This window comes from Asparagus officinalis, chromosome 8 (genome assembly GCF_001876935.1).
Source record: "Asparagus officinalis chromosome 8, Aspof.V1, whole genome shotgun sequence".
Taxonomy (NCBI): Eukaryota; Viridiplantae; Streptophyta; class Magnoliopsida; order Asparagales; family Asparagaceae; genus Asparagus; species Asparagus officinalis.
Genome location: NC_033801.1, coordinates 32,908,388 through 32,922,282, shown reverse-complemented (window position 1 = coordinate 32,922,282; position 13,895 = coordinate 32,908,388). Strand labels below are relative to the sequence as shown.

The following is a 13,895-nucleotide window of genomic DNA, read 5'->3' as shown; positions in this document are numbered from 1 at the left end:
GATTGATATGACGTTGCAGCACATCTACTACGATGCATCGCTATAATATATCATGAGAGCTATTCATAGATCAGATCGTTCTCTTGATTGACCTCCAGTATATGTTGGGTTCTTTACTAGAGCAGCACAGCCTTTAGGAGCTCATGGAGGAGATGGTCTTGATTAGGACATGTAGAGAGGTGATGAGGAGGACTGAGAGATATATTATTTTAATTGCTGAAGGTTGATTATTCTTCCTTCTTTTTTGATTTTTTTTCTTGAATATGTATACTCTTTTGGTGATACTTGAGATTATTTGTCTGTACCAACTCTTTATCTGCACTCTGGTTGCTTAGATAATTAGCATAGTTTCCTGTTAAAGGTACATAATTTGGGATTTTAATTTTCCTTGATTTTTCTTTCTTTTTCTTTTATAGGGTTGTTTTTAGATTTTTTTTTTATTTTTTATAAAAAGGAAAAAAAATCTTTTTTTTCTTTTTTATTTTCTGTGGAAAAAACTTTGAACATGCCTATATACGTGCTCTTACAAGATTGATACAAATGATATTATCTTATGGTATATGACTTAATTATATCACAAAGGCTCACATAAGGTTTTCAAATTTATGTATGTGCATTTTTGCACATAAGGATAAAAGTATGATTACTTGATGCATTGTTTCATTAGATATTTTGTGTTATCACATAGCTAGTTTTATAGTTATCATAAGTTTTTGAGCTTGCTTTTTTGACTTGGATAGTGCACACATTTATTCTTTATATGTGCAAATGTGCATTGATGCTAAAAAATATATCAAACAAAAGAGTGTATTTATTAAAAGATGATCAAATATTCACACTCTCATGAAATCCATAAAAAAATAAGTCTATTATTTATAAGATATTTTTGGAATATATCAAGAGTTTTTAAGCTTGTTTTCTACTTGAATAGTGCACACATTTATTCTCTATATGTGCAAATGTGTATTTATTCTAAAAATATGTCAATCAAAAGAATATATTGGTCAAAAGGTGACAAAAGATTCACACTCTCATTAAATCCACAGAAAATTGAGTATAGTTAAAAGATTGTTAAATGCCCATACTTATGGATTATATTTTTGCATATCTCAAAGGGTAGAGTGATGGCGTAAATTGCCCGTCAAAAACTATCCTACTTCCTTCTAAATCGTGTACGGCTGAGGTGATAGGGTGACACTTTGGTCTTTAGTTTTTAAGGTTGGGATAGTTCAAGTCTTATTATTACACATTATTCACTTTGATATATCTTTATTTGTCTAATGAACTAGTATAATTCTTTTTACTACTTATTTCATATACTTTACATTGATATTTAATTATTTTGTATGATTTTTATGTGACTTCTCTTGTATTCATGTATTTTATGGTTAGATTTTAATCTCTTGTGCTACTTTTATATAAATTTTTTGTCTGAACCGATGTGTATTTTTCTTCTTTAGCCTTTGCCTGATTTTTATTTGTTAATACCAAAAGTGGAAAATTTTGGTGTGAAATTTGAAATTTTTGGTGATCTTTGCACGAGTGGAATTTTGGTTTAGTGGTTTCATATTTTTTGAGTTCTTTTTAAAATTTTGAAAACACACACGATGCATTGCTTTAGGAGGATTATTTCATATCATTTTATGAATGCGTGAATGTTAGGGGAGTATTGCATAATTTTTTCTCTTTTGCATGAGAGTGTATTTATACTGATTGTTTATTTATCTCAAATATGCATATATTCAACTATTTCAAACTGCAAGTTTGTTATTATCAAAAGGAGAGATTATTAGAATGTACTCCGTACAATAGCTCTATTTTGAGTAATAAATAAATCTCATTTTGTAATAATATTTGTTTGAGATGAAATAGTATAGGTGAATATATGTACAAGACGTGTACGAAGCAAATGCTGATTTCTGCCTTTGTACCATCGATGGTCGTCAGGGACCCATCAATGGGTACAAAGTCATTAATGGTCTACAGGAAAAAATTATAGAATTTCAGAGATAGGATTTTAGCTCATTAATGGATTATAGGAACCCATCAAGGGCCATCGATGGTCATGAGCAACCATCAATGGTGAAGTCGACTGATTACATATTTGAGGATTGAATCACAGTTGGTCGTTATTTCTTTTAGTCTCTAACTTCTACTATGTTTATGATGTCACTTTTCTAGTTGATTAAAGGCTATCTATGATTGAAATAGATAAATAGATGAGAGAATTCTAGGGTTGCGATAAGAGCTTTAGGATTTTGATTTGAAAAGATATTGGATTGAAGGTTTTGACCCCCAAAGCCACGACAAAAAAATTCTCGTTGATCTAAACATCTTTGGATCGCCTCAGCGAGAAGAGTTGCCCTTAATTTCATCATCTACACCGTTCTTCAACAATCTTCACTTTGATCCATAAAAGGATGGTTTGTCAATTGAAAAGGGCTGTAAGATCTTTCTTATTTCCTGTGGTTAATCTATATTTGTTGTTTTGTTTTAAACTTATTTTTACAACATACTTAAGCCGGTGTTAATTGAGAGTGGGACTAACTAAGACTATGTGTTACTCGTTGTGGAGAGGTAGATCAGATGACGGATTTCGAGTATATTCTAGAGTATAGTCTTTGTAAGCCTACTAAATTGTGTTATAATTCATAAGAACCATTGGCATAGTAAGGAAGCTCTTTCATATAAATGAAGAGTTGATGCAAGATTGTTATCCAAATCACTATAAAATCTTGTGTGGCCTTGGTTGATTATTTTTTTACTTTTATTTTATCTATTACAATGCATATTCTGCTTGTTTTAGTAAAAAATGTTAGCAACCCCCCATCCCCCCCCCCCCCCTCGGGGGCGTTTGCATCTCAGATCTAATAGTAAACATCCATCTCGTAGACCAACAAGTATGACCCATACGGAGAGGAACAAGTCACTTAGTGGAATATTCTTTAGACTTTGAAATAGAACTAAACTAACCATTGAGGTCGTTTGAAAGGAATCCAAATGCAAGAGAGTAAACATTGTGCACCACTAGAAACTTTTATATTTTTGTTTTACTTAGAAATGATTGATTGTTTTAGATCCGGTTTTTTCATAGAAACTACCTTTAAAATGTGGGTCATTGCATATAAACCATATTGCATTATTAATTTATATATAACCTATCTTTAAAGTAGTTTTTGTTATAATTAACCATCTGAGCTCACTTTTTAGTTAAGTTTTTTCATAATTGACCCGCCTAACCTCAATTAACGATCATATCTCTAATATACTTGCTATTTGACAACTGATTATTATAGCAAAACCAAAAAAAAACCTTAACTTGAAAATGAGTCCAAGTAGTTGATTACAACAAAAAAATACTTTAAAGGTAGCTAATGTACAATTAACAATGAAAGATGTTTCTATAAAATAACCCTGTTTTAAAGGTGGTGTCTATTAAAGAAAGCCTTTGTACATCGAAGTACACTAGTACTCAGCATATTATTAGACAATCTCTACCGTTTATCTACTCTTGAGTACCACATCAAGGAAGACTTTCCGTAGAGGAAGCAGATGGAGAGACACACTTACTACCAAAAATCATTTTCAGCATGTACGTACTCTGGTAAAGTCCACAACGATAGAACACGGTATGTTTCATTATGATATTATTGGTGGAACACATAAATAACCGAACCACTTATTTAATTATGAAAGAAAGTATGAACGTAAAATTAAACACTGAGATATGACCCAGTAGAATATTACTTGGCTGTAGATTGTGTTATGAGAAGTACTGGTTGTACATCATCAAAATGTTTCGATCTGTGAAAGAAGGTCGACCATGCTCTGTCGAGGTCTATACATGACCCGGAGGGGATCAGCTTTGTGGAGTATAAGCCCCCCGGTTTCCTCCATATCGATCAACCCCTCCCCATCCCTCTCCCACTCGAAGCACTGAATCATCATCCCCAACGCCAACCCCACCAACCTCATCGCCATTACTTCGCCCGGGCACCGCCTCCTCCCCATTCCGAACGGCAGCATCTTAATCCCACCCCCAACAGTACCTTCCCCTCCCTCAACGAACCTCTCCGGCCTAAACACCTCGGGCTCCGTCCATAACTCAGGGTCCCTATGGATGGCCCACGCGTTCACCAGCAGTATTGTGCCGTTTGGAACGCGGTAGCTGCCTCCTACTACGCACTCTTCGTGTGACCTGTGGGGTGCGAGCAGCGGGGCTGCTGGATACAGGCGCAAAGTCTCGTTGATGATTGCTTGGAGGTACGGGAGATTGGGCAGGTCTTGTTCTTGGATCAGTCGATGGTCCTTCCCAACGAGCGAATCGATCTCGGTTCTGGCCTTGTGGAGTACTCCTGGGTGGTTGAGGAGAAGGGACATCGCCCACTCTATCGTTACGGATGACGTGTCCGTTCCTCCGAAGAACAAAGCCTTCAAGTAGGCAGTAGAAACAAATGAGTAAAAGAACGTGAACGGTGGAGGGATGAAAAAAATTCACGCGTACTACAAAAACCGCCTTTAACAGTAGGGTGACAATACGAAAAATCGCCTTTAAACTAGCAATCAACTATCTTGATCTATTTATTGATGATTTCGATTGAAATCCAAAATGCTCTTGAAAAAGGGAAAAATTACAAAATAGACCATTTTTATGAAATATATAGCGAAATAGACCACTTTGTAAAATAATTAGCAAAATAGACATCTTTTTTACCAACAGGCCAAAAAGAGGTCTATTTTGCAAAACAGCTCAGAAAACATATAGTCCCGTATGTTTTAATCACGGATTAGTGAAATTTTCTACTCAGAAAACATACGGGACTACTAGTCCCGTATGTTTTCTGAGTAACTAATCTGTGATTAGTTGGCTCTAAACATACGGGACTAGTAGTCCCGTATGTTTTCTGAGCCTTATTTTTCAAAATCGACATTTTTTTCAAAAAAAAAAGTCTATTTTGCTAATTATTTTACAAAGTGATCTATTTTGCTATATATTTCATAAAAATTGTCTATTTTTTAAATTTACATGGTCAAATGCTAGTCCTTGAAAAGACTTCACAGTTATGACTCATGAGTCTATTTCAAGAATACTTTGGAGATTTTTTTACGGAAATACCTTTTGGCTCGCGGCCGCCCAACTCGCGGCCGGCTCGCAAGAGCTGGAACAGGGGGGGTGGCCCCCCCTGTGGGTCCCACAGGGGGGGCCACCCCCCTGTGGGGTTCCACAGGGGGGGCCACCCCCTGTGGGTGCCACAGGGGGGCCACCCCCTGTTCCAGCTCTTGCGAGCCGCCCGCGAGTTTTGGGCAGCCCAGAGCCAAACCGCAAAACCGATTTTTTTACATAACAAATTGTTTACCAACAATGCCTATTTGGCTACCCCCCAACTCGCGCGCCAAGCTCGCAGAGATGAGGGAAAGGGGGGTGGGCCCCAGCATATTCCTCTCCATCTTGCGTTTGCGAGGTGGGCGCCAGTTGCGGGGGGGGGGCGCTGGGTGGAGAGACAACGAGGTAGATAGAGCTGAATTGACTTGAAAGGGCTTCTGGATTTGGTTCTACATTCAATTGAGATTAAAAAGTGATTTTTATTAATTGTCACCCGATTTCAAAATTTACGCGGAGAATCCAAGATTAGTGAACACTAACAGAGGTCTGCTAATTGAATAATAAATTAGACTATAGGCTGCACCACTATCCATGGTCGTATTGATGAGTTCTGGTCCTGAGTAATTCTCCGCGCTCCTCCTCTTGTAAATCCAACAAAGCCTCAGCATGCTCTTGGCTGATCAGTCTCCCCTTTTCCTTCCTCCAACTGCCTCTCTCTCATTAATCAACCGCTGAAGCTCTCCTCCTTCTTATATCCACCCAACGCCTCATCCTCTTCCTCAGCCCCCCCATCCACAACCCTCGCACCGCCCGCGAAACACAATCCGACGCGGATCGGAAACCCCGAATCATCGTCATCACCCTCCTCCACCATCTCCATGAAGCTCCTCGACTCCTGCGTCCCCACCCCATCCTCCGCTCCCCACGATCATCCTTCATCATCACCCCGAAAGCCACGCACAGGACCGGCTTCACGCTGCAACCTTCCTCATCTCTCGCCGTCCGTTGTTCTCCACCGAAGAAGCTTTCGGACAAGCACGCTGATCCTCATCGTCCTGGATGTGGGGCGAGCGAGGTTTAGGCGGGAGCCGAGAGGACGTTGGAGATCGAGTGGCGATCGGGGCAATGTTCCGCCAGTGGGGCCGTAGAGCGTGGAGAGGTGGTGAAGTGTACGTTGAAGCCCTTGGATGCGGGAGCTGAGGCGAGACGGCGAAGGCGAGCGCTCGTTCTTCGTGACAGCACTCGGACGGCGACGGAGAGGGGAGGAGACGACGAGGATGGGGTGGGAGCCGAAGCGGGGAAGAGGAAAGGCGAGGAGTGGGGGGAGAGAGAGGCGGCGAGGAAGCCGGTGGACAGGCGGTTTGCTGAGTGAAGGGTGAGGTGGCGATGATGGGAAGCGGAGGGGAGGCTCGCGGGTAGAGGAAGCTGGGGCTTACCATTGGGTGAGAAGCTTCTTGCTGGACGGGAAGTAATTCTGAGAGAGTTTGAGCAGGAGGAGGCGAAGATGGCTACGGGAGCAGAAGACAGCGTTAGGAGTAGCTCCATGGTGAAGACGATAAACAATTCTGTGTACGGAGGCATGTTTTATATAGGGAAGGCGTGTGCGTGGTGTGGTAGCGGAAATCTGCTTGCTGCCTTCACTTTCTAGCGGCCCACGTCCTGTTCGCACGCTCGAATTGAACTCGAAATAGTGTTGAAGGGTGGATTAAAAAAATATGGAGGCGCACTCTAATTAATGCACACTACCGGAACCATATTTCCTCTCTCTCTAACATGCAGGGAGCCTCCACATGTGTTTTTTTTTTTAAATCACTATGGGGCACTTCTGCAACTGTAGAGAGAGAGGGGCGAGGTGGGGTTCGTGTGTGGCTGTAGAGTGTGTCGTGGTAGCGCTCTCAGGTGTGATTTGGCATCTCGCACTCCTTTTTTGCAAAGTGTGGGTAGTGTGAAATCTTACTGTGTCACGTTTCTACGGCGCCACCCCCACCTTATTTTGGGCAATCTCGAAGACTGGAAATGATTGAAAGCGTTTGGTATTGGGTTGATCATGCATCCGCACTCCTTTTTTTTAAGATAAATTTTGTTGGATATTTTGGAAAAACTCAATATTGGCCTTCCTAATTATCACCTAATATAGATTCTCCAACTAATCTATATTTCTCTAAAGAGCTTTGACTATTTCTCCACTAATCTCTCTTTACCTCTCTAGCCCAATCCCAGTAATCTACGATCTCTTCTCTATCTCCCTATAATACCCTCCTTAAGTTCTTCTTAAGAAAGTGATCTCTCTCGTCTGATTTCTCTGTAATCTCTCTCTCCCTGCTCCGGAACAGAAAGCAAAGAAAGAGAGAGAATAGTGAGAAATCTATCTCTTTTATACAAATGGGAAGAAACAAAGAGTCACTGTTCATGCCTAGCGTAAATGCTACAGTAGATTCTACGTACCCAGCACTTACTGAGCAGCTGAGAAATTAAAAGACAATGTAGCCAGATCGGCCTACCTGTTAGGCAGCTCGGGAATGGTCACTGTAGCAGGCGAGTTACTGTAGCACGCCAGAGAAATTCAAAACCGGGAAAGTTTTAACAAACGCCGGGCAAGACTGCTAGCAAAAAAAAAAAAAAAAACACCGTGACCTGCGCAGGGCTGCAACACTAGTAAAGAAGAAAAGACAAAAGAAAGAGAGAAAATCTATAGACCGGGAATTGTGCCTATAATTTTCTCAATAGTGTTATTTTGGGCAACCTTCTTGATCTGTAGCAAGAAGCTTCTCGCTCCGAGTACAGAGGCGCGTTTTCGAGGCGACTTGTTGCCATTAGGGTGGTGGAACCATTTCGCGTCAGCGACGAATAGGCCGGTCTGCAATCTTCTAGAGCAGTGATTATACGACTAGCTCCCGTCAGGCTTGAGTTTTTCTTATCTCTTACTTATTTAATTCGATTTTATTTGATGTTATAATCTTATGATTACAGATTTCCATAACTTCTTTTTAAGTAAGATCAATAATTTTGGGATAAAAAAGTTAGGAAGTAATGGCTGGTCGCGGGTGTGTATGTCGGTTCTGATTGATGTATGTCGTGTCTGATTGAATGCACGAGGCTACGACTGCCCATTAAGGAATATCTATCTTCAAAAGAGAGCAAAATACTATAAGCAAAGTACTAAATAACAAAACAAATGACAAATGATTTGAAGGCCCGGATCAATCCAAATCCCTGCATTCACCATGTTATCACCCTTCGATTTATCATCACATTTCCATATGTTTTCTAAGGGAATGGATCTGTGCGCTGGTCGGATGACCGTAAGACCATCCTTCCAGCCAGGAGGCTGAAAATTTCACCTCCTTCTCTCACTGCCACATCACTTTATTTAATCAATATTCTTCATTCCCTATCAACTCTACAGCAGGAGATTTTTCAGAAAGTTTTTACTTATTTGGACGCCACGCAATAAACCACCTGTCACTTCAAACATATACCCACCATATTGTAATTCATCTTTTATCCTATTTCATTATATATTACTATTTTATTATTATATTATTATTATAACTCATATATTTTACATTATTAATATAATAATTCATAATAATTATAATATTTTTAAATTATATATAATTAATTTAATTTCAATAATATTTTTATGTTAACATAAAATAACAACACGATTTTTAAGCATCGGGAAAACCAAACCACCCAAATTTATTAAAACATGCCAGAAACACACTAAATTGGTAATCATAATCGGAGGTTGCCAAACTTCTGCCCAAATGTGCTCGATGAGAATCTTTCTTCAGCTGAATATGTTGGGTCTATCTCGTAGTTCCCTCTAGTCTGATTATCTCCGTCAGATCGAGGTGAACATGGACTTGAAACTCCGGCAACACGTATGTTTGAACATTGAAAGAGGCGCTAGCAGCTAGGCATTGTTCGACGCCGTTCAAAGTCGATATTTTCCCAGTTTCGCGAATTACGTATCCGTTCATCCCTCTACTATCATGTTATGTAAATAATGCACGCCTCATTATTTTTCCTAAGACATCAAGATCCCACATTCTAGTGCTGGTTGGGCGACATAGCGAAGGTGCTTGGACGTACCCCGAAATACGCGTTCCACGGCCTTTCTTCCTCTCCTTTCCATGCCATGATTCCTGTTGTGTGCCCAAAAAATTGATGTTTGTTGGCCTTGGGCATTTGAATTGCACTGCACGAGACAGGCCACTTAGGTAGATTCTGTCCGCCCAAGATAGTATGCAAGATTGTACTCCGCCCCATTCACGCGTGAAGCTTTACCCGTGGAGCTTCACCAGACTCAATGTTCGTTAAAAACCGGTGCATTCTCGTCTATCTTTTCATTAAGTACATTATAATGTCCATTCAAACTACCAGGAGCCCTGAAAAAGCATGCCATATCACACAATCATATTGACGCAACTGTCCCGAGGATAACTATTTGCCGTTCCCCTTGTGTCACTAGTAAAACTGCCCTGCCAAGCCTTAGGACAATTTTTTCCCACTGCCAGTGCATGCAATCAATACTTCAATCATCCTGGGAAATCCATCGGTTCCTGTCCAACTTGGAAGCAACTCTGCAAATCTTCACACATTGGTCGTCGCGTATAGTCATTCATCTTGAAACAATGCTATTACACCCTCTCGCAAAAAACTTCGCGCAGTACACTCGATAGCAGTGGATTCTGCCTATCTGACGTCTCATCATAAGCATCGGTGCGACTCCATATGCGAGCATGCGTATGGCAGCCGTAACACTTCTGATAGGCGTAACCCAAGCTTGCCCGCATTATTGCGCCGTTGTGCTGACTAGTAATCGCTCGCGTAATTTGACTATAGAGTTCACAATTCGTAAAAGAGAGGCCTTTTCATTCGATACCTGCGTCGGAACTGGGCGTCAGTGTAAGTGCATGACTCGGCCAAAGTAGTCGGCCATGAGTCTCTCATCGCGCTCACCCCCCCCCCCCCTCCCCCCCCCCCCCCCCCCCCCCCCCCCCCCCCTTGATGATCTTCTATGTATGGAATTTCCTCTTACGTTGGTTGCTTGCGTGTTCTCCTTTGCAATTCTTCAAGTAAGTTCTCGCTGCCCTATCAAGTATTTTTCTTTCTATTTCCCATTGTTGTTGCGCACAACTCTTCTAGACTAAACCTCATTTAAGAAAGGATCCATTGGATGCTATGATTTTTTGAAATGTGCATAGGCTATACTCATGATGTGCATCTGATCGTTTATATAATGAAGGGTTAGTTGTTCAATAATTTGGAATTCACATGCCAATTGGCAGAGGACATGTGCATAGGGCATGCATGCTGCAGAGAGTTGTCAATTCATATTTTGTATTATTATGCAGTTGTAGTCATTTCATCCCTTTGTTGATTTTTTGCACGTGAAAGGTGCAATTCAAAAATTGTTTTGGTTTGCCCAGTGAAAGGTCAATTCATATTATTGTATATTATGCAGGTTGTAGTCATTTTCATCCCTTTGTATTTTTTGCCGTGAAATGTCAATTTAACATTTGTTTGTTTTTGCAGTGAGAGGTCAATTCATATTTCTGTATTATTATGCAGGTGTAGTCATTTCATCCTTTGTATTGGTGCAGTGAAAGGCATTCAACATTGGTTGCATTCCCGCAGCGAGTAGCTATTGGTATCTTTTTGACTTTATATGCAGCTGAGAATCATATCAATCGGCTTTATTGAACCATAAACAACATTTTATTCAAACATAAACAACCTTTTATTCAATACATTCAACAACATAGGCACCCACACAACTCCCAAAATTAAACAAACGGCACACAAAAATATCAGAAAAGAAAACACACAATCATAAACTCCCTGAGAAAGCTCTTATTTTCAAACAGGCTTCTTCCTCAACATATTATAAGCTTCTTCATCTTATCGTCACGAATCTTGGTTTGTTTTTCAGAGAATAACCACATCGTCCGTATTCTGGAATGAAGCCAGCGTTATTCATAGCCTGAAGCAAGTACTCTGCATTCTTTTCTCTTCAAATTTTCCCATGAGGCATGACTAGCTTAGATAACTCCTCCTCAATTGCCCTTTGATTCCTTGCACAGATGTTTTACTGAGGAAGCTCTAGCTTTCTTCTTTGCCACCGTCGCCTACCCTCTGGACGTGCTAACAAGCCAGGTTAGGGTCCCGATGATTCAAACATCCTCAGCCACTACTCTTTCTTTATAGAGCCACTACTACGGATGCATTTACCTCCTGCTCATATATTGGGTGATTTACGATACCACCTTCCACTCATCCGACCAATTAAACGTCGTACTATTTTCTCAAGTACAACTCTCTTGCCTTTGGATATGTAGTTCTTCATCGGGACCAACCGCTACGCTTCTCCTACGATGCCAGTACTGTAGCAGTCAATGAAACTGGATTCTTTCTGTTGATGTCTTTGAAATGACTATGGCACCGAGACCACAATATCCTCTCCTTTCCCACTTTTGGCGTTTCTCATTCCACGTTACTGTTGTAATTTTCACCCCAGAAAGTTTCACCTTTTGGTTGTTCCCCAACTTCACTATCATTACTAACGTTGAAAATAACCAGTTAGTTTAAAAGTATTGTCTTCGGTGTGGTCCAAGTTTCATTAACTTGATCTCTTTGCTGATTGTTGGGTTGGAGGGACAAAAACTGCTGAGGAGTATCCCACAAATTTCCCAAAGACATGACATTCTTGCGGGGTGGAAAATTCTGGGATATCTGTAGATCCGCTACTAAACCGGGTGTCGCTGGCTCACTCGACTCCGTGTTAGGGACAAGTCGATACTGGGGGAACATAGCTGCTTCCCGCGAACTGAGAGATAACCGTAAGGAGATAAGGGATATTGATGCCGAAATTTGGGTCGTAGGCTGGCCCGCTGTGTACTGTCTTGAGTTCGTCGGTGGGGAGATCTCTTCGCCATCGATGACCTCTCATCCCGTCGTCGAGCACCGCCACGGATTAAAACGGCGTTTGCAAGGAAGGGGAGGATGGTGGTGAAAGAGAAAGGACACCCAAATTCCAAATCATAGGGTAAAAGAAAGACCTGATCGAAATGGCCGGATTTGTCAGCGGATGACATCCCCCTCTTATTCTCTCTTTCTCCCGCTCGCAACGCTTGGCGTTCTCCCATCATTCTCCGCTCAGGCTCATTGCGCTGAGCTCTTATGCACTGCACTCCTACCTCCGCTTCGCTCTCTCGCCTGCATCTAAATTCCTCGATTCACTTCTGTTATTTTCTTAACTTAACTGACCATTTACCGTCAGTTCTAAATCCTTGACATGGAAAAGCCCTCGGATTGCGACAAACTGTCTTGAGTGCTGATACAAGGGTTTTAGGCCATGAAGCATCGTTCCCTTGTGTTGTGTTCCTGTCAATCTCTTGCTCATCCATAGACCTTCCACGCCCATGTACGGCATTATTGAAAATTGGGCTGATCCCGATATTTATGCAGTATTTTCGAGGCGTCTGTATAGTTGATGTTGTGGTTTGAGGGAGGTATGTTTTGAGGTTGGTTAGGAAAGTTGTAGGTTGTAGGGAAAGAAAATTAGTGATAGTTTTGCGAAGATCATGAAGAAACTAGCTTCAAATTGCATAGACAGAAGAAGAATTTTAGGGGGTTAGAAACTCAGATTGTTTTTTTGTGTCCAAATGACACAAAGTAGTCTCTATTTATAGAGTTTGAAAAATAAAAATTAATGGTATAAAAATTATTAAATTAATTCAATTGATTATCTCAAAAAATATCAAATAAAAATAAGGAGGAAAAAAATAAGTTGCCCAATAGAAATTCGCCTGTGTCTGCTTGCATCAAGGCACGCGCGCGTGGGCTTGTCACGATTCATCCGGGGTTGAAATTATTCACCTTCTCTCCGATCTCATTTATTTCACCCCACAAAAAATCCCAGCCTGCCTTCAAATACGCACCACAAAAAATCTCCTGCTGCATATGCGTTAAAGAGTACTCTTCTGGGCGGGGCGAGAAATTTGGAAGCATGAAAGTACTTTTGGAGTTGAGGGCAGGGAGGAAGACTAGAAGCCGTGCCATGACCCAGAGAATTTTAACCAGGTTAAACAATGAATTGAAGATATCGGTTAGCCGAAAATAATTAAATATTAACTTTTTTCTCCTCTGTTCTTCCGCTTTCCATGGCTTTTCTCTTTCCATCGCTTTCCAGTTATTTTCTTGTGTCAAATAAGGAAAGAAAAATGGAAAGTTGCTTTTGGGCGTCTTTTATATTGCTAATTACGCACATACGACAATAAAAAGATTTAACTCGAAACTGAAGAAAATTTATATTTTTTAAGGGTTCTTTTTGCGGGCATAAAAATTATCACTGTCAGATGGTATGCTCGATCTCGTACTCGTTGATGATCCGAGATCTTTCCCGTTGATCTTCTCAATTGTCACTTGCGGAGATGGCTACGGTCTTCTCTTGGAACTGATTATCAGAAGAGAGAAACAAAGAGCATAAATTAACTTTACGCCGTCTATGGGGTGTGATCATCTCTAAGTGGGCAATCTCCTTAAACGAACGATCTCCTTCTCCTCTTATAGGCTACGAAAGAGAGAGTCGTTGTGAGTTAAAAAAAATGGGCCTTTAATTGGTTGGATTATGTGCGATTAATTCAGGAGAAATGGCGTCGCTCAGAGAGCGATACTCCTTTAAAACAGAACCTCTCAAACATTCTATTAGAAAGTTGTTGATTGAGTTGGTGAAGTTCGCCCCTGAAAGTGTTTAGGACCGAGCCTTGCTTGAACTTGCGTG

The 13,895-nt window shown here is 40.8% G+C and overlaps 1 protein-coding gene across 1 annotated transcript in view; it reads right to left on the bottom strand.

The window, feature by feature from the left end:
- LOC109822865 (cytochrome P450 81D11-like) overlaps positions 3,657–13,895 on the bottom strand; it is a 10,750-nt gene continuing 511 nt past the window's right edge. Inside the window, exon 2 of the mRNA XM_020389127.1 lies at positions 3,657–4,431. Within this exon, the coding sequence (XP_020244716.1) occupies positions 3,790–4,431 (642 nt within the window). The 3' untranslated portion in view covers positions 3,657–3,789. The remainder of the gene's footprint in view (positions 4,432–13,895) is intronic.